This window comes from Carassius auratus, chromosome 15 (genome assembly GCF_003368295.1).
Source record: "Carassius auratus strain Wakin chromosome 15, ASM336829v1, whole genome shotgun sequence".
Classification (NCBI taxonomy): Eukaryota; Metazoa; Chordata; class Actinopteri; order Cypriniformes; family Cyprinidae; genus Carassius; species Carassius auratus.
The window spans coordinates 3,841,225-3,863,215 of record NC_039257.1 but is presented as its reverse complement, the minus strand read 5'-3'; the positions used below and the strand labels follow the sequence as shown (position 1 = coordinate 3,863,215).

The window sequence follows — 21,991 nt, the reverse complement described above, 5'->3', positions numbered from 1 at the left end:
AATAAATTATATTTTAAAATATAATAAAATAGAAAAACATTATTTTGAATTGTAATATCATTTCCCAATTTTACAGTTTTTTTTATTAAATGAATGTAAGGTATTATATAAAGGTATATTATTATTTTTGCATTTGCAAAAAAAATATAAAAATTTGTTTCCTATATAAATTTGCAATACTGAAATATACATATTGCATCCTTTTTACAATAAAATGGTTTTTGTCATTGCATGCAATACAATGCATACAATTAATTTTGTAGTACATAGCGACAAACATAGGGAAGCAATAGTCCCATTTTACATTGGGTGTCCTTATTGAACCATATTAAATCCTATATATAATATCACAAGAAAAGTTATACAGTATAAGCAGGTTTCTTTAAGCTGAAGTACCAAAAATTGGCTTTCAATTCCCAATACACTGAAAATAATGAAATAAACAAATGGGGAGGGAGTGTTACTATTCCAGATATTTTCAGTGAATCCCACATAATCAAATATTATATTTCCAGGCCTGAATGTCCTGCCTATTGCAATAAACACACACACACAATAAGGTATAAGCCTGCATAACAGCTCCAGTCTCAAGAGCAAAATCCATAGTGTTCATAGTGTTTACCCTGTCGGGGATGCATGAAATGTAACTTCCTTATAGTCGCCTAACAACCTTGAAATTTCACAAAGACCCTATTTTCACATGTAGTTTGAAAAAGCAAACACATAGTGAGGGGGGCCCTCTAGTGGACAAACCGCTCGATGCCACCAAATCTAATTTCCTGAGTTTGAATAATTTTAGGAATGACTTCTTTAATTATTCTAGGAATAGCAGAGCGTGCATTTCAGTGGAAATTCACTTAAGCACTAGCACATTCAAATTAACGTCTCATTAACGACACAGAGAGTGGTTGTGACCATTATATCTACTTAGAGGGAGAAAGTCTGTCCTCATAAAGTTACCATAATTAACAACATTCCAAAAGGGGTTAGGTAAGGTTGTATCGAGGCATGATAAGTCAGAGTAATGATTACCTGTAGTGTTTATCATACTCTTGGGCGTAGCGGATGAAGCGGCAGCGAAGATGTTGGGGGTGCTAGCAGAGGTCAGGGTGCTGCTGGAGCCAGAGCTGCCCACCGTGTTCACTGTCAGGCCCGAGAGAGGCTTCTTGGCCTGTACCACCACACTCCTGTGAGAGAGAGTTCACAGTCTTTAACTAAATGTACCTTAGATTTGATGCAGCTGGCGAACTGTTCTTGTAACCTGGCAGGGCGGCTGTGTAAACACATGACCAAAGAGCTAGGATTTTACCCAGGACTACCCGGAAGGGACGGCAAGTGAACCACAAAAGCTTCCAGATTCCGCATAAGCAGAAAGAAACAAAGCAAAATTAAACAATAAATACAGATGATTGCTTGTGAAATCAGTTGATTAAGCTGCAGAGAGACGGACGGCTGTTTTCCACGGTCCAGTAAGGCTGGATGAAAGTGGATGGATTGAACGGTCGCAGTGGCAAGGGAAAGACCAGCAGGCAAAGTAAACATCCTGCTCTCCTGCCGGCCCGAGCTTGCCTTGTGACTGTTCAGACTGAGAGCTCAGGACAAACAAACAGTAAAATCAAAAGCAGTGACTGCTGGGTTTTGGGTATGTTTCTCTTTTCTGCTGTTTGTCCTCAACGTGATGTCAAACTCGGAGCGAAATTCATCAGGAGATACTTTCCAGGTGCGCTGCGGAAATTTGGTGTTGATATAGCAGTTCAAATACGAGGTTTTCACCTCAGAAAATCTTGTGTTTAATTCATCCTATGCAGTACATTTTCATGGCCCCATTATATCTCACTACATTGGATTAAATATTAATAATAAATACAAAAATTCAAAATATATTAAATAAAAAAAGTATATATTATTTATTGATTTACTTAAAAATTACTTAGCTTTAATCACTGTGTAACAAATTAACAGAAGCCAATTTTAAATGGTTTTTGTACTCTAGTAAATAAAATGCATAATTAGGATATACTGTATTAATACATTTGACTAAATAATGAAATAAATGTTGTTATATCATATTAGTTCACTTTCGTCAACCATAAATCAAACATGAATTAACAAATGCCAATTTTAAATAATCTCAGTAAATCAATCAATCAATCAATCAATCAAACAAAAACAAATAAACAAACAAACTATCTATCTATCTATCTATCTATCTATCTATCTATCTATCTATCTATCTATCTATCTATCTATCTATCCATCCATCTTTTTTTCCACTTTATTTTTTAATTTATATAAACTTGCGAGGCAAGTGACAATTCTGTGGAAAAATGGCAATGAATCTAATCAATTCTATAAAGTTTTGTGGTATTAAATGGTTTGCAGCACTGCAAAACATTCGATTAAATTAGCTAAAGTTTAAAAAAGGGAGATTTTTTTTTATGAAGTGGAGATAAAAAAAGGGTAGGATAAAAACAAAAAGAAAATATCAATAACCAAAATTAAAAGACAACACCCTCATCTAAAAACATCCTTAGTGGCGGTTTATTTCCATCTTGTTCTGTTTTTTAACCGTTATAATCACGGTAAAATGAATTTAAGTGCTTGAACAAGACAAGATCAAATGTCTGAAAGTGTAGAACATCATTTATAGAAATACTTAAACATAAGTATATTCATTTTAAAATAAATGTACAGGAAGTACTTCCAAAAAAGCCTCCTGTTGCTGGAGAAAACAGGTCACAGTCACAAAACCAGCAATCATCTTGTCATCCTCCTTCGACCCTCTCAACACTGGCCAGCTGCAGTCTCTGGAAAGCTTATTAAAGAAACAGTCTCTAAATATAGCTAGTAAACAAATTAAACCATTAGAAATGGCCTAAATATACTAATCAACTTAATCATGCCTTCAAGAAACTGTCCTTAGCTTTTATTGTCCAGGTTATTTATAGATGTAGAAAGAAATCACATGGTTTCCAGAGGCAACAGTCTAACAAGCTAAAAAAAAAAGGGCTGGAGAGGAACAGGATCACGAGTTTGTATTAAACTCTTGACCTTGCCGATAATCTCCTGCGTGTCTTCACAGACATTCTGGAGCTTCGCAGATTCACGGAAAACCACCTTAGCCTGATAGCAAAAGAGCGGGAGAGGATTAGTTTGATATTATACACATGACAGAGTCAAGTGGAGGATGGATGATATTTTGTTGGGGTTTATATTGGTCTGGGTTCTTTATCACGACTTGATGTGGTTCGAGATGTTGGCTGATACAGAGATCTGCATGTTTTGTGTGATGTAGCGCAGGGCTGGTTCTAATGTCGCCTGCTAAGCCTCCTGATGCCGCACGATGTGACCTCAGACACTGTACAGAGAGAGGATGGAGCCATTAGAACACTTGTCTGGAGACTGCCACTCTTCCCCACGGCACGCTCTCTTTAACACGCTGCCGTGACAGGAAGCAAAAACATTCTGTGACACGTGCTTCCCCTTGAGCACTACAAACAGAGAATAACAGACCCCGAATATTATACATGTGTGCCTTTATTTGCTATGAGGAGTTATTCTAGTAAAAAATTTGAAAAATAAATGTATTTTAATATTTGTATTTTTACTTATTTTTTTTATTCCTGTGACAGCAAAACCTCAGTTTTCAGTGTCACATGATCCTTCAGAAATCGTTCTAATATGCTGATTTGGCATCAAAGTTGAAAATGTGCTTGATATTTTTGTGGAAAATGTTTGAGACATTTTAATCAGGATTCAATGATAATTAGAAAGCTTAAAACAACAGCATTCATTTGAAATTTAAATCTGCTGTAACATTATAAATGTTTTTTTTTTTCTGCGCTTTTGTCTGTTATTTGTTTTGTCTATTATACTATTATAAAACAAAATAATAATCTAATAAAACCAATAAATATAAATAAATAAATAAATAACTAATAAACAAACAAGCAAATAAATAAATAACCTTACTGACCCCCAAACTTTTGGATTTGGAAGTGTAAGAGTAATGGTATTAGAATACATACAGTATGTGACCCTAGACCACAAAACCAGTCTTAATTCACTGGGGTATATTTGTAGCAATAGGCAAAAAAAAAACAATCAGTTTTTCTTTTATGCCAAAAATCATTAGGATATTAAGTAAAGATCATGTTCCATGAAGATATTTTGTAAATGTCCTACTGTAAATATATCAAAACATAATATTTGATTAGTATTATGCATTGCTAAGAATTCATATGGACGACTTTAAAGGCAATTTTTTTCATTATTTCTAGATTTTTTTTGCACCCTAGGATTCCAGATTTTCAAATAGTTGTATCTCGGCCAAATATTGTCCGATCCTAACAACCATACATCAATGAAAACTTATTTATTCAGCATTCAGATAATGTATACAATACATCTCAATTATATCTTAGTGCACTTTACACTGAAGAACAGAGCAGTATAACAGTACACACAGCTAACAAGTTGTATGGACTGCTTTTATGGGATTTGTGGCATTTGTGAAGCTTGATGCTCAGTAAAATATATGTTTATTCATGGAAAATAGCAGCCAGGACATGCTGTAAAAATAACTCCATTTGTGAACCACAGCAGACAAAACAGTGTGGAATTACATCAATAAATAAATAGTAAACAGTCCCTGATGTATTTTAATTGCTTTGTGGAAACAACATTCAAAAGCACTTCATATGAATAATTACTACTAAAAAATATTTGTAATCGAATTAATATTAAATAAACATATCAGTAATGTGTGTAACATGGACATTGCAATGTTACTGTAGAGTCAACAAAATTATGAGTCAAATATTAATCCTAAACCTCAGTTTGCAACACTTCCGAGCAAAAAGATTTGCAACGCAATGCTTTTCTACAGTATTTATTGCTCATAACATGTCGGCTTCTTGCAGGTATTTGACAAGTATTAGACTGATATACAAGCTTCTAATAAAATATGAATATGATAGAATACTCCTCATGAATTATTCATTGGTCAGGAGTTTGTGAATGATGTATGAATTATCCCGTGCATATTTTATTAATAGGAATTTTTTTAATTAATTTAATTTGAATAAAGCACTGATTAATCTTGGGTAGACTATGAATAATGCAAATAGTTTATGTTTTATTTGAAATGGCTATTAGGATTAAAAACAGTCTTAGCACATAAATGAACATTAATAATAACAATAAATAACATGTGTTGGGCTCATATAATGGCAAACTTTTGTTGTATCACTCGGTTTACTAGCATACCATCCACTAGCACTGAAAAGTACTGATGCTACTGAATTAAAGTGCTTCTCTTTGGTTTAAATTGACTAAAGCAAGTTCTTCATGGTGACGGCCCCATCTGCAAATACAGCTTCCTGGTTATTCAAAACTAATTGAAAAAATTCACCTTTGGAAAGTCCCAGAAAGACCGATGGGCGAGTCGTCCTAATCTCTCCTGTGTTTGAGGCTTTTTTTTTTTGATGTTGTCTCTCCCAATCTATTGAGCTTCTGACAGACAATCCAAGAAGCCTGTCCACGTCTGGCAGCTCATTTGGTGGCAGGTGGCAAACAATTAGACACAGCAATTTCAAGGCCGGCAGATGACATTAAAGCATGCGGGAGTGAGTGGTACGGCCCGGCGTCTGTGGACGGCCTGTGTGAAAGCATTTCAAAAATAATACACTCTGCCATGGCAACTCATTTCTGCCTGCCAGCCTCTATTAGGGTGCTGAGGGGTGAGGACGACAGGAGGGGAGCTAGGGGCGCTTCTGTTTAATCTGTCATCAACGCCCTGGAGACCCTTCCTAACACTCACAAACACATCCACACACACACACCACCTTTACTAGTCAGCAGGCCCACCTCATCTGTGGCGGTTTCATGCATTACTACGGATCCATTGTTCCTGCGACTCAATATCTAAGCAGGAAGAAGCACATTATTTGGGCCTAGTCTTACAAGAACTCAAATATTGATTAGATATTGAGTCACAGGAATAATGGATTCAGAATATTCCTTTTTTTACCTACAAAAACCCTCCTGGGTTGCTGTTGATGTATGTTTTAGTCATTGTCCATTGTACTATAAAGCACTGTCCAATCAACTTTGCTGCATTTGACTGAATCTGGGCAGACAGTATATCCCTGTACACTTCTGTCACTAAACACCAGTAACCCAGAGCCACTGAAAGCAATGGCCATCACACTGCTCCACAGTGTTTCACAGATGATGTTGTATGCTTTGGATCAAGAGCAGTTCCAAGCCTTCTCCATAGTTTTTTTCTTCCTCTCATTCTGGTTCAGGTTGATCTTAACCTCAGCTGTCCAAAGCTGCCTGAAACACTTTTCCAGAAGTGGTCTGGCTTTTTTTAGATGTTTTTTTGCAAAGTCTAATCTGACCTTGTTTGCACCTTGTGGTGAACCCTCTGTATTTGCTCTGGTCAAGTCTTCTCTTGATTGTGGACTTTGACGCTCAAACACAGGAGAGATCAGGACGACTCGCCCATCAGTCTTTCTGGGACTATCCATTTTTTTCAATTAGTTTTGAATAACCAGGAAGCTGTATTTGCAGATGGGGCCATCACCATGAAGAACTTGCTTTAGTCAATTTAAACCAAAGAGAAGCACTTTAATGAAAATATAACATTAGTTTTTGTTTTTTTATTTTTTTTTATTCATGGGACACAAAAAAAAAAAAATGTGTATAATTAATTATATATACAATTGTAATTTTATATGAATTCTATATATTTAAAAACATACATTTCTTATGATAATATATTCTATATATACTATAGATATATAGAAATATATTATTATAAAATTTAATTTATTATAATAATTTATAATAATTCTAAAAATATATCTACATTTATGTGCCTATTACACACAAGCACACACACACACACACACACACACACAAATATATAATTGCAAAAGTCTGTGAGACCATTATGAACAAATCATCAAGCATGCTATCCAAGAATTCAAGACAGAGACTTATTAAGCGGCGAAACCCTCCTCCCATCCAGCTGGAGATAATTTCGAGCCAAAGTGAGCAGGTTATTATCAAAAAATTTCCATTTACACAATTTCTGTTTACATATGTTGATTTTGGCCAGCCATGAACAGCAACAGCTTTGCAGCGCAACTGAAGACGTGTTATGAGCAGAGACAAATCACGCTGAGATTTTATCTGGCCTTGGAATGTAAACACGCCACGGAACGCTCAAACACATCTCTGAGACATTTTCAAACACAGCAATTCTTCCTGATAGAAAGTATGGGGAATTTAAAGTGAGTTATAGCTTGCTTATGACCAAGAAAATCATTATGGCCATTCCTCAGGGAAAAGACTAATCCAAGAATTCATCATGGTCTGACTGTAATGTATTGTGTAGTGTTCAGAGGCACGGAAGGGATCGCAAGCACACAGAAAAGGTCACTGTACTTTTAAGGGCTTTGCACGTATACATCTGCAGTAAATGGGCTACTGTAGTGCTATTGGTGACAAGAAACATTCAATCAAGATAAAGCCACTTGATTTCACACTGGCACCCATGCTGATGTATACTGCTGACACCTAGTGGAGGATCAAATCATTACACTTCGCTTACAGCAAAATTCTGTCATTATTTACTCATGTTGTTCCAAACCTGTTTGCCTTCAGTTCTTCAGTGGAACACAAAAGAAAATATTTTGAAGAATGTTCATAACCAAACACTTTTTCTTTCCATACAATGGAAGTCCATGGGAAACTGAATGGTTTGGTTACCAACATTTTCAAAATCTCTTATTTTGTGGTTTTCAGACGAAATAAAGTCACACAAGGTTTCAAGCAACATGACGTGAGTAAATAATGACAGAATCTTCAAATCTGGGTGGACCTTAAAAAGAATATTCCTGGTTCAACACAAGTAAAGCTCAATCGACAGCTTTTGTAGGATATTTTGTAGGTTTATTATAATAAATAATAAATTAATAATTTAAGATGGTGAGGTACTTTCAATGGCTGTAAATGGAGACCTTTTTTTGAGGATTTAAAAGCAGAAATGTGAAGCTTATAATTTTATTAAAAGCACTTACTGTACATGAATTATTCTGATTATACCTATGTATTATTTAAGCTGTTTAAATAATTTTTACGTTCATTTTTAGCATGTTTGTTGTAAAACTGGTTGCATCAGTGAGCATGTTAAAGCTCACTTACAAGCACTTCACTGTCACCCACAGAAGATCTTTGCATTATTTAAAGCAAAAGAGAAACAAGTAAGAACTAATTTTCAACATTATGCACAAATTCCATCCACTGAACTTGTACTAAACCCACACCAGTCTGCAATGTGACAATGAGAAGACAGTACCTGTCAAAGGAATGGAACTGCATGGGTAACATGGCTTGGGCTTCCCTCTTCATGGCCTGATGGTCAGGGTACGGCAGGGTGTCTGGCCCGCTCTCTGTGGTCTCCACAGGGGCTGCCACCAGGCTCTTCAGGATTTCCTTGACATTGATGCCTTTGTTGGCCTGGCTGATGCTGGAGATGGACAAGGCGGGTTTGAGGTGATCCACAGTCGAAGGCTCAGTCAAGCTCTCCTGTGACCTGGCCTCTGAGGACAGTGTGCAGAACAGCCCACTCATGCCGTTCGGACCCCCCATGGCATGGTCCAGGTCGGCTCCGTTCATCACACTGGACACCTGGTCGTCACCCAGTCCTGAGTCGGAGTGAGGGAGGGAAGACCCCTGACGGGAATCCTCCAGCACACTAACAGCATCCCTGCGACTGTCAGAGAGGGCCGATGGGTGCTCTGAGGGACAGATATCACAGTGTAGAATTTATTTTTAGCATCATTACTCCAGCCACGTGGTCCTTCAGAAATCCATCTGTTTTGCTGTTCAAAAAAACATTTATTACTATTACTGTTGAAAACAGCCAAGTAGAGTTTTCGCCAGTTTCTTTGATAAATACTATACAGTAAGTTCAGAAGAATAGCATACAGTCTGAGCATATTGACAGCATTTCAGTCCTTCAAAAACACTTAACATGCATCCACTTTCATCCAATATAATAAACTCAAGCCCTTGCAGACAAGACCACTCTGTCACTCTGTATCTATTGCTTGTCTTTATCCACTTGTTCTCCAGATGTTGGGCATTTCTCAGTAATTTTCATCAACAGCCTTTAGCAAGGTCAGCGGGGCCCGATTCAGCTATAAAGTACATCTGAATGCTGATTTGGGTGCAGACAATGGCCTGCTACATGCTGTTTGGAAAAATTCCCATCCATAGCCTTTCTTCCCTGAAATTTATGAGGGCGACGCAGCATAGCGCCTCTATGATCCCATTCTCCTCTGGTGGATTGCTTTCCTAATGGGCACTGACAGATGGGGCTGGAAATAGCAGCGCTGCCCCTGCCTCTGCATGCTCGTTCTTCATTCTTTATACTCTTTCTTCTCTTTCTCACTCTCTATTCTTTTCACTATACTTTCCAAACAAAAACCAGTCGGAAACAAACACATCTTACATTTCAATTAGTTCTTTGATGCATCCTTCAAACTACTGGACATCCGTCCAATTTTGTGACCGTTTTACAGACGAAGCCAGCAGTGATTTCCTTTAAGAATTCTGTGAGGGATGCATGTTTAATTTCATGCGGGATAATTCGTGGAGCTTATGAATAATAGATGTGGGAGGTGGTGAAAAGAAATGTGTTTGACACCAGCTTGAGACGGACCCTGTCGAGACCTACATTTTTTCTGATATAATCTGTATCTAGTATGAGAGAGAAAAACTACCTGGTTAATGGCATTAGAAGACATTTGTAATGCAAACTAAGTGTTTTAGCTTATTGTACATATATGTCAGTAAGTGGCATTAAGTTGCACTACCAAATATAACATTAGCCACTACAACACCTGTGCTGGTGGGGGAATTTATCTCATGCCGAATGCCTCTTCCTGACTGGCTGATAGACCTGACCGTCTCCCGCTGGGGTTCCAGGATGTCCCGGTACTTCGACACCATCAGTACCGAAATAAAATAGACAACAGCGAGAGCCAGGAACTGGGCCTGCTTACTGTCATCCTGTGGAGCACAACACAAAATACAAAGAAGAGTCAACGTTAGACTAAAACTTTTCAATGCTACTCCGAACTGATTTTGTTTTGTTAGTGCGCTTCAAAGAATTACAGAGTGACATTAAAAAAAAGCACACAAAAATGAATGAAAGAATATTCAATATTTAAAAAGAAATACATTTTGTATATAAAATAAACATTTTGTGTACATAATATCTGTGTGTGTGTGTGTGTACTGTGTATATTTATTATGCATATATAAATACACACACATGCATGTATACATTTAACAAAAATATGTTATGTTGATTTATTAAATATATTGATTTGTAATATAAATTATATGAACATAAAATATATACATGTAAATATTTCCAAAAATATACTGTATGTGTGTCTTTAAATATTCATAATATATGTACACAGCACACACACATATATTAAATTAAAGGGGGGGGAAGGTGAAATGCTCGTTTTCACTAAATATCCTGTTAATCTTGAGTACATATAGAGTAGTACTGCATCCTTCATAACTCCAAAAAGTCTTTAGTTTTATTACATTCATAAGAGAAAGATAGTCTGTACCGATTTTTCCCGGAAAAACACGACCGGCTGGAGGCGTGACGTCTGGGCGGAGCTAAAGAATCACGAGCGCGAATAGGCTTTTGCGTTGAGAGCATGTGGAAGCTGTGACATTACCGTGAGGGAAAACCCATCATCCAAAACAAACCATGGCTTACAGTCAGATTCGGCCGTTTATTTATGATCCAGATCCAGAGGCTGAAACTGAACGAAAGCAGCAGCAGCAACGACTCGCTCCAAGCGGGGCTCGAACCCGGGTCTCTGGCATGGGAGGGGACGCACTAACAAGGAGGCAGAGATATTTGAAGCAGTTTTACTCACCGCCTGCGGTCCCAACACACGATCGTGACCCTTTTTCCTTGGGATTGCATCATCCTTAAGAAATAAACGATACGCAAATCCGTCGTCAAACTGGGCCTTGTGAACAAACATCTTCGAAATGCAGGGAACAAACAAAAACACTTGCACAACTCCGTTGATGCTCTGTAAAAATAAACTCCATCCACTGGTCCCTTAATGCTGTTTTTTTTTTTGGTAATCTGTGCAGGGTTGTCTTGCCCTGGCAACCAAAAACACACTCCTTTTGTGACATTTCGCGACGCTCTCGCTCTGATTAGTGAATGCCTGTTTGTTCTCTCAGTGCTGTGCTATACGGGAGAGCGCTCTTCCGGCAGAAGTGCGTCAGGACCCATATAAGGAAATTCCGCTCCATCTAACGCCACACAGAGCCATACTCGAAAAAAACTTTCTGAAACTTGTGACAAACTGGAAGGAGTATTTTGGGAACAAAAATACTCCCTCAAACATACAACTTAATTTTTTTTAACTTTGTCCATGTTTAGCATGGGAATCCAACTCTTTAACAGTGTAAAAAACTCAGTATGCATGAAATAGCATTTCACCCCCCCTTTAACAAAAACATTTATTTTGGATGCGATTAATCACAATTAATCATTGCCCAGCACTAATTATATATACATATTTGGTAACACTTTGGAATAGGTAACACTTGTTAACTATTAACTACAACATTTTTCTCAATAAATTCTTCATTTGCTGCTTATTAATAGTTAGTAAGGTAGTTGTTAGGTTTAGGTATTTTGAAAGATTATGGATGTAGAATAAGGTCAAGTAGAATAAGGCATTATGTTCTTAATTAGCACTAATACATGGCTAATAATATAGTAATATTCATGCTAATAAGCAACTGATATGTGTTACCTATTCTAAAGTGTTACCAAATATTTGACTTATATGAATACTACATAATATAAGTTCTATATGGTTTTTGAACATGGGTAGATACGCATGCACACTTGTTGACGAGGGTGTGACATTAACTCACAACATCGCGAAAGACAGCAGCTCGCAGACGGTTGATGTCCACGTCTTGCAGAAGTCGGTCCGGGTCCTTAATTGGAGAAACATTACTTGGAAAATTTTCTATGGTGGTCTAAGGCAAGAAAAGCAGACATTTTAAACAGACACTTAACACCTTAATTTAATTCAACAGTTGTCACACTGCAGATCTCGTTTACACATTCACACCATACCCACGGCACCAAATCACACAGAACGTGACAATGCTATATTGTGTGGAAAAAAACGAATGTGGCAAGACACCACATACTGTACTTTCCCTCTTTAACAAAGACGGCTTGAACACAGAGTAGAATACATATTAAATGTCACAATACATGTGTAAAAAAAATGTAAAGTAAAAGTAAAACTATTTAATTAAATTACATAAATTCCAAGTATTATTTATATTACAGAAATCACTTCACTTTTGTACAAAACGCCTGCAACAAGAAAACCTTGTGCATAGTGAAGTGCATAGTGAATTACAGAAACTGTGTTTAGTGCTTGAATGCAGTGTAACAGTGTGTAGAAAAGTGGGTACCTTGCTGGCCGTGGAAACACTTTGCAGGCCCTCCTGAGACCTACTGGAAAACAAGGAGGACTTCAGACTTCTGTCCCTCTGACGCTGACGACACTCCAAACAGTTCCTCACAGCCACACAGCATACTGAGACCGAGAGAAAGAAAGAAGAAACACTAAATAAAATAGAGGAAAATCATACAGTTACATAAAATAATTGTAAATAAACTGTAAAAAAACTGAATCATTTAATTTTGGGTGCTAATTTATCAATATAGTGTCCCAATATATGGCCTTTTTAAATTATAGTGACAACCCTGCTTGCATCTTATTGCTTAAATGCATACTATACTATACTATACTATACTATACTATACTATACCATACTATACTATACTATAATATAATATAATCTTTTTTTGCATATTATAATAACATAATATACATTCTAAAAGAAAATCAAGTGAAAAAAATAAAATACTTCCTTTTTATTATACAAGAGTATAGAATACAAGATAAAAATATTTAAAATGACAGAAAAAGAAAGTCAGATAGTTGGTTAGATGAGTCTAAAGACACTCAGCATAAAGAAAACGTGTTTTTAAAATGTAAAATGTGTCACACATACTGTATACACACACCTAGTCTGAGGCACTGTCGCATCAGTCCACCTGAGGACATGTTTTTCTCAGCTTCAATCTCGCTGAAGTTGAGTGAACTCGCAAAGACCAGCACATCAACCATGGACATCAGCCGGGAGAGAAAGATCAAGGCCATCTCTGACGACATGCCCTGCGTCGCCTCGATGCCCTCCATTTCAGTCTGACACAGACACGCACAATAATCAAGAACACACAGCAAGTCTGTCAAGACATTTAGTTATAACACTGATCAGTCATGATCTTTAGTACAAAAGTGGAAGATTCAGGCTGAGAATGAGGTGTATTGGGTCAAATGTGACAATCCTGTGAAACAGGATGAGATGGGTCATGCAACATTTTGGCAGGTGTTTTCTAGGATGCAGCATTGTGTTATTGTGACACATTATTACCATTTAATATAACTGTTTTCTATTTTAATATAATATAAAATATGAAGGCAAAGTAACATTTTCAACAGCCATACTCCAGTCTTCTGTCACAGCGCTCAAGAAACATTTCTTCTTATTAATAATTCTGGAAAATATGTGTATTTTATTTCTGTGTACAATAATAGAAATAGAATAAACTGGAAAAAAAAGATAAAAAAGAACAGCATTTTTTTAAAATATAAATCCTTTTGTAACATTATAAATATGAATGTATTTACTGATCGAAGCAATGCGAGTTAAAACAAACAATATATATATATATATATATATATATATATATATATATATATATATATATATATATATATATATATATATATATATATATATATATATATATATATATATATATAATTTATAATATAATATAATATACAAAGTATTAATAAAAATAAAATAAAAATCTTACTGACCCCAAACTTTTTAACAGAATGTGTAAAATACAAAAAATCAATACAGAGAATAAAGAAAATTGTATATGAAATCCAATTAGTCCAACTCTGTGAGAACTAGATTTTTTATTTTTTTATTTTTGATGTAAGTGCATTAAAAAAAAATGAGCAATTAAAGAATAGAAACCTCAACCTTTGACCTTAGCTACCATGAACTAAGCTTTTAATAGTCAGTCTATTAATTTCCTGTATTTAAAAAAAAGGAAGAAAGAAAAAGGTATATTTTATCTAAAACTCATAAGGGCTATATGACATAAGTGAGTGAGAGAAAATGGAAATGAACATTCATTCCAAACAGAACATTCCAAATATACTAATGTCTTTGTACTAACCTTGGTATTCTTTGCATAAACAAGAAGATAAATGAAGTAAAAGAGAAAATGTAATTAAAATACACTCAGTAAATAATGTACGTAAAATTAAATAACATAAGGTGTCAGCATCATCCCTAAGGCATTCTGTTATTTTCATTTTAGCTTCTATTTGAAGAGCTTGGCTTGCAGTGATCTATGATGACCACTGGATGGAAGTGTTGTCAAACATCTGGCGCACTCACCGAGGGAGAGGTGGCGGCCGACAGCAGGGGGAGGATTCCTCCGCACGCGATGATGATGTTATCCGCCATCTGCGAGATCAGGTGAATAGTGTTGTGTACAAAGATTATGTTCTCATTGCTGTTGACAAAGTCCATGATGGATTTTGTGGAATGACTGTGAGGGGCAAGAGTAAGAGAAAGACAAAAACAGAGATGAACATTTAACAAAGTAGATTTGTGTTGATTATCACTACATAAGAGTAGACAGCGTAATGTTTCTGACATCTGACAAAAAATAAAAAATAACAATTTGCCTATTGACAGAATTACAGTTCATTTCACATAGAAAACTAATTTCTACTATACAAAAAACACCAGAAAACAGTATTAGAAAAATAGACTGCACTAGGACCTTGTTTGAGTCAGATGAAGTATGACATCTACTCTGCAGTCAGGGTAAATTGTAGACACTGACCTTCTCCAAATATGTACGTCTGCTTCTAGGGCAAAGAGCAGATCCGTAAGTAAACGCTGGTGCATTGGGGACCACTTGAACTCTGGGATACGGAACATGGTGGTGCGGGGACCAGGACTGAACTGTCGACGCTGCTCTTCTGTCATCGGCATGCCTCTAAAACCCAGGTCTACTCGCAGATCTCTATCCAGATGACTACCAGAACGGCCGTGCAAACTCTGAAAGCAAAGAAGTGAAAATGTATATGGCATTGGTAGATTTCGAGAGGTGTAGTAAAGGGGCGGTTGTGTAAATGGCATGTGCAGTGGCATGGTAATATTGTGTTCGTCCTTGCAAAAAAAAAAACATGCTGGGAACATCTTTAAAGATTTATATTTTCTTTAAAAAGCCAGCTGTAAGCACAAGGTATGACATTTCTTGAGGCACGTTTTTTTTGTTTGTTTGTTTTAAGCTGGTTTTGCCAAGCTGCAGAATGCATCTCCCTCTAGGGTCTTCGATATATCACAAAACCTCAAAAGCAAGTCTGGCAGGCATAAAAACGTAAAAGAATGAACCCTCTTAAATGTGAATGTTATTTTAAACAAATTCTGTCATTCAAACAACAGAAAATACCAATATCAATATAATGATGTCAAATAAAAAAGTGACATCTTAAAACAGCCATGGCATACATTTCAACGAGTCAACAATATATTTAAGATATTTTAACTGAAAGGCTGAACTGTTTTCAGCACAGCTGCACAAATGTAAGGTAAATTCATTACATTAAAGGATGTAAAAAAATAAAAAAATAAAATACAAGTAATATTGTGAAATATTATTTCAATTTAAAATAAATGTTTTCTATTTTTAATATGCTTTAAAATTTAATTTATTCCTGTGGAGAAAAGATGAATTTTCAGCAGCCATTACTCCAGTCTTCAGTGTCACATGATCCTTCAAAAATCATTCTAAGATGCTGATTTGTTGCTCAAGAAACATTCTTGTTATCATCAATGTTGAAAACAATTGTGCAGTTTAACAATATTGCAGAAAACTGATACACATTTTCAGGATGCTTGGATAAATAGCAAGTTTAAAAGAACAGAATTCATTTTTACTGAACTTATTATTACATCATGTATTATTATCGAAATCTTTTGGAACATTAACAATGTCTTTACTGTGTTCAATTTCATGCATCCTTGCCGAGTAGATGTATTAATTTCTTTAATAAATAAATAGATATAGTCCTGTTGTTGATTTTTTTTTTTTTATAACTAATCAATTTTTTAAATCATTCAAGATTAATCGTGCCTAACATTAAAGTTTTTTAAAAACTTTATTTAAAATAACTTCTATTTGAAGTGAACTTAAAACAATCTTCACATAAACCCATTATAATAAATGTCATATTTACCTGAGCAAGTAGGAAATATAGAGAAATTGAATAAAGTTATCAAGCACTACATTTTAAGTTAAATATAGTTGAATCCTTAAAGCTACAAAAGTTACAGATTTTCTCTTTTTTCTTTTGTTCTTTGATTAAGAGACATCACAGCAGGATCATTAGGTTATTTGGCTGCTATTACTTTAAGAGCTGCCTCTGCTGAACGTGATGTGACTCTGACGCACATGCTCGTAGTTTCATTTGAGTTTTAATATGACATGATTCAGGCAACAGAGCACGCCGCCATATTTTTGCATGCAAATGAAGAGCAGGCACTACGCGCAGCACATCTGTGCATCTGAGAGTGCATCTGAAAAGTGTCCTGCTTGATGTGGTTGTAAAGATGTTCCACTTATAAATAAAAGCAATTCTTTTCAAGAAGCAGCTGTTGTTAGTAGGGTGGTCTATCCTATCTCCGCCCCTTTGTTAACTAAGTTAAATATTTTTAACTCTGTTAAACTGAAATCATTAATTGCATGAGTTAACATGTTGATTTTGACTGTACAAAAAATGAATAAATAAATAAATGTACTGACCCCTAGACTAGTAAAAATTACCAACATCTACAGTAGAGTTACCTGTGTTGTAGCAGTAGTCTGAATCTTCTTCACCTCTTTATCTCTGCCATCATCTGATTTCTCCGTGTCTGATGTGGTGCTGGTAACATCTGCAGTGCTCTTTACCCCAGAAACCCCTGGCTCCAGATCTACTGTCACCGTCTCTATCTGCCCTGGGCATTTAGACAGGCTTTTCCCTTCAGAGACACTAAAACCACTCATCTTAAAGCTGTCATCCTCCAAAGCTGTTGGATTAGCGTCCAGCTCTTTCGAGCTCTTCGCCATGAGAGCCAAAAGCCCAAGGTCTGCACTAGAGCTTGTATGGACCTGAGGTTCCACTCCTGAGAGCGGAAGAGGTTCAGAAGGTCCCATTTCAGGAAGGAGGTTTTCTCCCGAGCTGACCGCCATCGTGCCAAAGAGAAAGGTGTTGTTGCTGGGAATGGCATCTTTCTCGTCAGCCAGTGTGATGAGAGGACCTGAGTTCTTGTCTTCTATGGTGGCTTTGGGTACCAGAACGCTGTTTACGCTGCTGTTTAGCTTCTCCACTGCAGCTGAGTAGACGTTATCCAGAAGAGAGTCCACTTCCACCAAGCCTCCATTCTCAGTGACAGGCAGGAGGTCCATGTCGTCCATCTTGACCTCTGTGGCCTCAACTTTCTCAGCTTTGATATCTACAAGCAGGTCATGAACTTCCGCATGGACACCTGGTGCTGGGTTCTCCTCATCCAAACATTTATTTTCAGACAAGAGGTTCCGCCCCGATTCAGTCGTCTCTGGTTCATCCGCTTCACTCTCAGGAGTCTGAGTTTGGGAATCCGGGTCCAGCTCCAGAGTGCCTTTAATGGCCGAAGCCTGGGCAGAAAGCCCCGAAATGGTGCTGACAAGCCCCTTCTTCCCTTTCTTTATGTTCTCCTCTTCCTGTCGCTGGTATTCCTCATACATTTTAGCTAAATATTCCTTGTGAGCTTCATATGTCACCTGCCAAACAAAGAGTTGTGACAAATTTAGACTTCTGAAATACAAACTTATCTATCTATCTATCTATCTATCTATCTATCTATCTATCTATCTATCTATCTATCTATCTATCTATCTATATCCATCCATCCATCCATCCATCCATCTATATCCATCCATCCATCCATCCATCCATCCATCCATCCATCCATCCATCCATCCATCCATCCATCTATCTATCTATCTATCTATCTATCTATCTATCTATCTATCTATCTATCTATCTATCTATCTATCTATCTATCCCATCTACATATCTGGTTATGATGACACAAAACAAATGTATCCATCCATCCATCTATAAATCTGCCTTGACTAATGTTGCTTTTTTTAAATGTAAAGATATATAAAAAGTGACTTACAGTGCATTCAGGCTATCAATTTTTGCCTATCATGTGTTCCCGGGGAATTGAACCTCCAACCTTGCGCTTGACAAGCAATGCTCTACCACTTGAGCTACAGGAACACTATATATATATATATATATATATATATATATATATATATATATTAATTTAAATATAATTTTCCGTTCATTTAATTTCTAGTTCCTTACATTAACACTTGTATTGTATTCTAAATGAAATTCTCACACTTTTGGAACCCACTGTTCATCTGGATTATATCGGCCATCCCTGCTTTCTAGATATCCATATCAATACTGACCAATGGAAAATCTCCCAAGTTGTACCACTATACTGTTGTACAGCTGATGAAAACTGTTTATTTACTTTGGAGTGGGCTATGGAAAGTGTGTCCACCCACACACGCCAGCCGCCCCACTCGTGCTTGATGGCATGGTAGAGAAGAATCCGGAAGATGTTGTAAACCATCTCGGTGATCTTCTGCTCCTCTGAGTTCTTAGGGTTAATGTAGCCGAGAGAGAACATCCAATCCTGCCAAACGGAACACTGCAGCAGACACCTGTCACGCAGAAAATGAGATGGATTAAGCTCGCGGCAGTCACTCGTGTTAAATCCTCCCTCTCCTCCGCAAACATCTTTTTCGACATCCTCAAACGACATTCAATGTTAGAACCTAATTCACGAACCGACAAGTAACACAAAGCAATTTCAGCCCCAACCTCCATTAAACTTCAGATCTGCGAGGTAATGCTAAGAATGACTGGCAGCTATTTGAATAACACCTGAAGCACTTTGTGTTATTCACTGTCATTTTTTTTTTCTCGGTGCATTGTGGCATAATAAATGGACCTTTGACTGAGGCAGAATGAATTAAGCTTGTTCCTTTTGCTGAAACACTCTGGGTTATAAGATTGCGGTAAGGATGATTTAATTTCGAACCCATCCCTACCGGCTAGCTACGGCTTGTAAACCATCGTTACAGGATTGGTTCACCCTGAAATGAAAATCGTCATATTTTACTCACCCAACTTTCCTTATTCAGTGGAACACAAAAGGAACATTTTTGATGAATTGAATTTGTCGCTTTACAATGGAAATGAATGGGGACTTCAAGGCTTTCAAGGGACTTTACAAAAAGGACTCCAATAAAAGTGGGCCAAACTAATTCTGCATTATATTCAAAGTCTTTCAAAGTCGCACAATCGATCTGTGTGAGGAATAAATCAAAACAGAATTTGTTATCTACAGTAAAGCTTGACATCTGCACTAGTTCTCATTGAGTTATGACTGAACTAGTTCACAAAACTGATCTGGGCTGCATTTCCTAAAAGCATCATAAGCAGATCATAGTAACTGGCACCAATGGTTCCTACAGTCTATTTAAGCTTAAAATGCTTTAGATTTGTTCAAGAATTTGACTAATTATAATTCTTGACTCAATGATCTTTCACAGAATTAACTAAACGAAAGCGAAGATTGGAAAAGTGGAAAAACAACTTGGAGATTTTCCTCACAAATATATTGTATGGCTTCAGAAGGAGTTGTGTGAAACACTTTTATGATGCTTCTGCAACATTTTTGAAGCTTGAAACCCTCGTTCCTTATTCACTGTAATTGCATATGGAGAACAGTGTGCAGCGCAGTCTTCATAATCATTTCTTTAGCATTTCACAGAAGAAAAAAGCCTTGGAACGACACAAGGATGAGTAAATGATGACACCATTTTTATTTCAGATGACCTATTCCATTAATAGAGAAGATAAATGTCTGGTCTAGTCACCATCTACTGTTTACAGATCTTTCAGAAAAGCACTTTGGAAACATAATGACTTCATCTAGTTTAAAAAGCTTCTTCCCTTCAGTTCTGAGTGGCTCAGTGTAGAACTTAATGACGGAGATGATGAAACGTAATAATAACAGCCAATTGAGATTTCAGCACACACTGGGCGGCTGATTAACTGCCAGTCTTGTGACGGCACAGAGGAGCATGTTGCATATGGCTTTTGGAGAGAAGAAAAGGAAAACCAGCAGCCATAGGACAGCAGCGAAATTGGTGTGGACTCGAATGTGTCACTGAAACATCTGCTGCGAGAGAAACACTGGATTATTAAGCGTCAAAGGGGTGCCCGTTAAACACAACAACAAGGGAGAACGTCACTCTTTTTTCCACTCTCTTTTCTGGTCCGTTCACAAGGCGTTTAATTGCTGTCATGGGGGAAAGGGTGAGAAAAGAAGAGACCCTCACCGTCTGTTCTCACGGCTGTTACTGAAGAGTTTGATCATGTCAGACAGGAAGAGACGGCGCACCTCCATCAGGTCTGCGCTGGGTGTGGAGCTCTTCAACAGTGTGGCCACCACCTTAAGAATCACTGAGAACAACCAATGGAAGAACAAGCATTAATCACTCAAGAATTCTGTCTGATTGGCACAGATGCGGACCAATGAGCATGCATGCGGTCTCACTAACTGACACAAATGAATTGAGCATCACTGGCTGAAGTCTATGTGCAGAAGAAAACGTTTAATCATTCGCTAGTAAACTTTTAACTTCCACAGATGACAGTAAGTGTATTAGCACCTGGCCACAAAATGAATAAATGAGCTGACAGAAAGAATTACTTGGGTTCTGGATCTTCACAGTAGAGTCGGGCTCAGCATGTGGCTTGTGGACGACCTGCGTGCAAACCTGCTCTGTCAAAATCTAGACAGGAAACGGATCAGATGGGACTCATGAAGGAATCGAAAAACAGGTAAATGCAGCATAAATCATCATGCAATTTAAGTAACTTGAAAGATTGCAGGGATAGAAAAAGTGAAAAGTGAAAGTTGTGACATTTGCCAAGTATGGTAACCCATACTCGGAATCGGTGCTCTGCATTTAACCCATCCAAGTGCACACACACAGCAGTGAGAAGTGAACACACTGTGAACACACACACGGAGCAGTGGGCAGCTATAGATCCTGCGCCCAGGGAGCAACTGGGGGTTCAGTGCTTGCTCAAGGGCACTTCAGCCATGGGTATTGAGAGTGGAAGAGAGTGCTGTGCATTGACTCCCTCCCACCTTCAACTCCTGCCAGCACCAAGACTCAAACTTGAGACCTTTGGCTTACAAGTCCAAGTCTCTAACCATTAGGCCACAGCTGCCCCAGAAGAGGTGGCTTGACCCCAATGTGATTTTCATTTTAATAACTGACTAAGCATCAGTTATTAAAATGGCTTAAAATCTGCAAACTCTACTTAAATATTTTGTATAATGCAAAACAGTAAACAGTAAAAAGTTAGACATGTAAAAACTAACTAAATTCTATTTTTCAGAGAATCATTAAAAAATTAATCACGGTTCCCACAAAAATATTAGGCAGCACAAATGTTTCATGTGACACTGAAGACTGGAGTAATGCCTGCTGAAAATTCAGCTTTGCCATCACAGGAATACATTAGATCTTACAATATATTAAAACAGAACCAGTTATTTTAAATTGTAATAATATTTGACAATATTACTCTTTACTGTATTAAATAAATGT

General features: G+C 37.1%; 1 protein-coding gene across 12 annotated transcripts in view; it reads right to left on the bottom strand.

Annotated features, from left to right (window-relative positions):
* The window catches only part of LOC113114781 (neurobeachin), a 246,747-nt gene that overhangs the window by 124,900 nt on the left and 99,856 nt on the right, over positions 1-21,991 (bottom strand). For 6 of the 12 annotated variants that reach the window (XM_026281781.1, XM_026281784.1, XM_026281783.1 and 3 more), the window contains exons 19-31: positions 21,082-21,163; positions 20,708-20,831; positions 18,829-19,021; positions 17,102-18,058; positions 15,095-15,312; positions 14,641-14,794; positions 14,417-14,425; positions 13,184-13,364; positions 12,565-12,689; positions 12,007-12,114; positions 9,918-10,086; positions 8,369-8,810; positions 1,033-1,187 (exon numbers count right to left, since the gene is read on the bottom strand). In XM_026281781.1, the coding sequence (XP_026137566.1) occupies positions 1,033-1,187; positions 8,369-8,810; positions 9,918-10,086; positions 12,007-12,114; positions 12,565-12,689; positions 13,184-13,364; positions 14,417-14,425; positions 14,641-14,794; positions 15,095-15,312; positions 17,102-18,058; positions 18,829-19,021; positions 20,708-20,831; positions 21,082-21,163 (2,917 nt within the window). The remainder of the gene's footprint in view (positions 1-1,032; positions 1,188-8,368; positions 8,811-9,917; positions 10,087-12,006; positions 12,115-12,564; positions 12,690-13,183; positions 13,365-14,416; positions 14,426-14,640; positions 14,795-15,094; positions 15,313-17,101; positions 18,059-18,828; positions 19,022-20,707; positions 20,832-21,081; positions 21,164-21,991) is intronic. The other 6 variants (XM_026281788.1, XM_026281793.1, XM_026281792.1 and 3 more) reach the window with 2 other exon arrangements.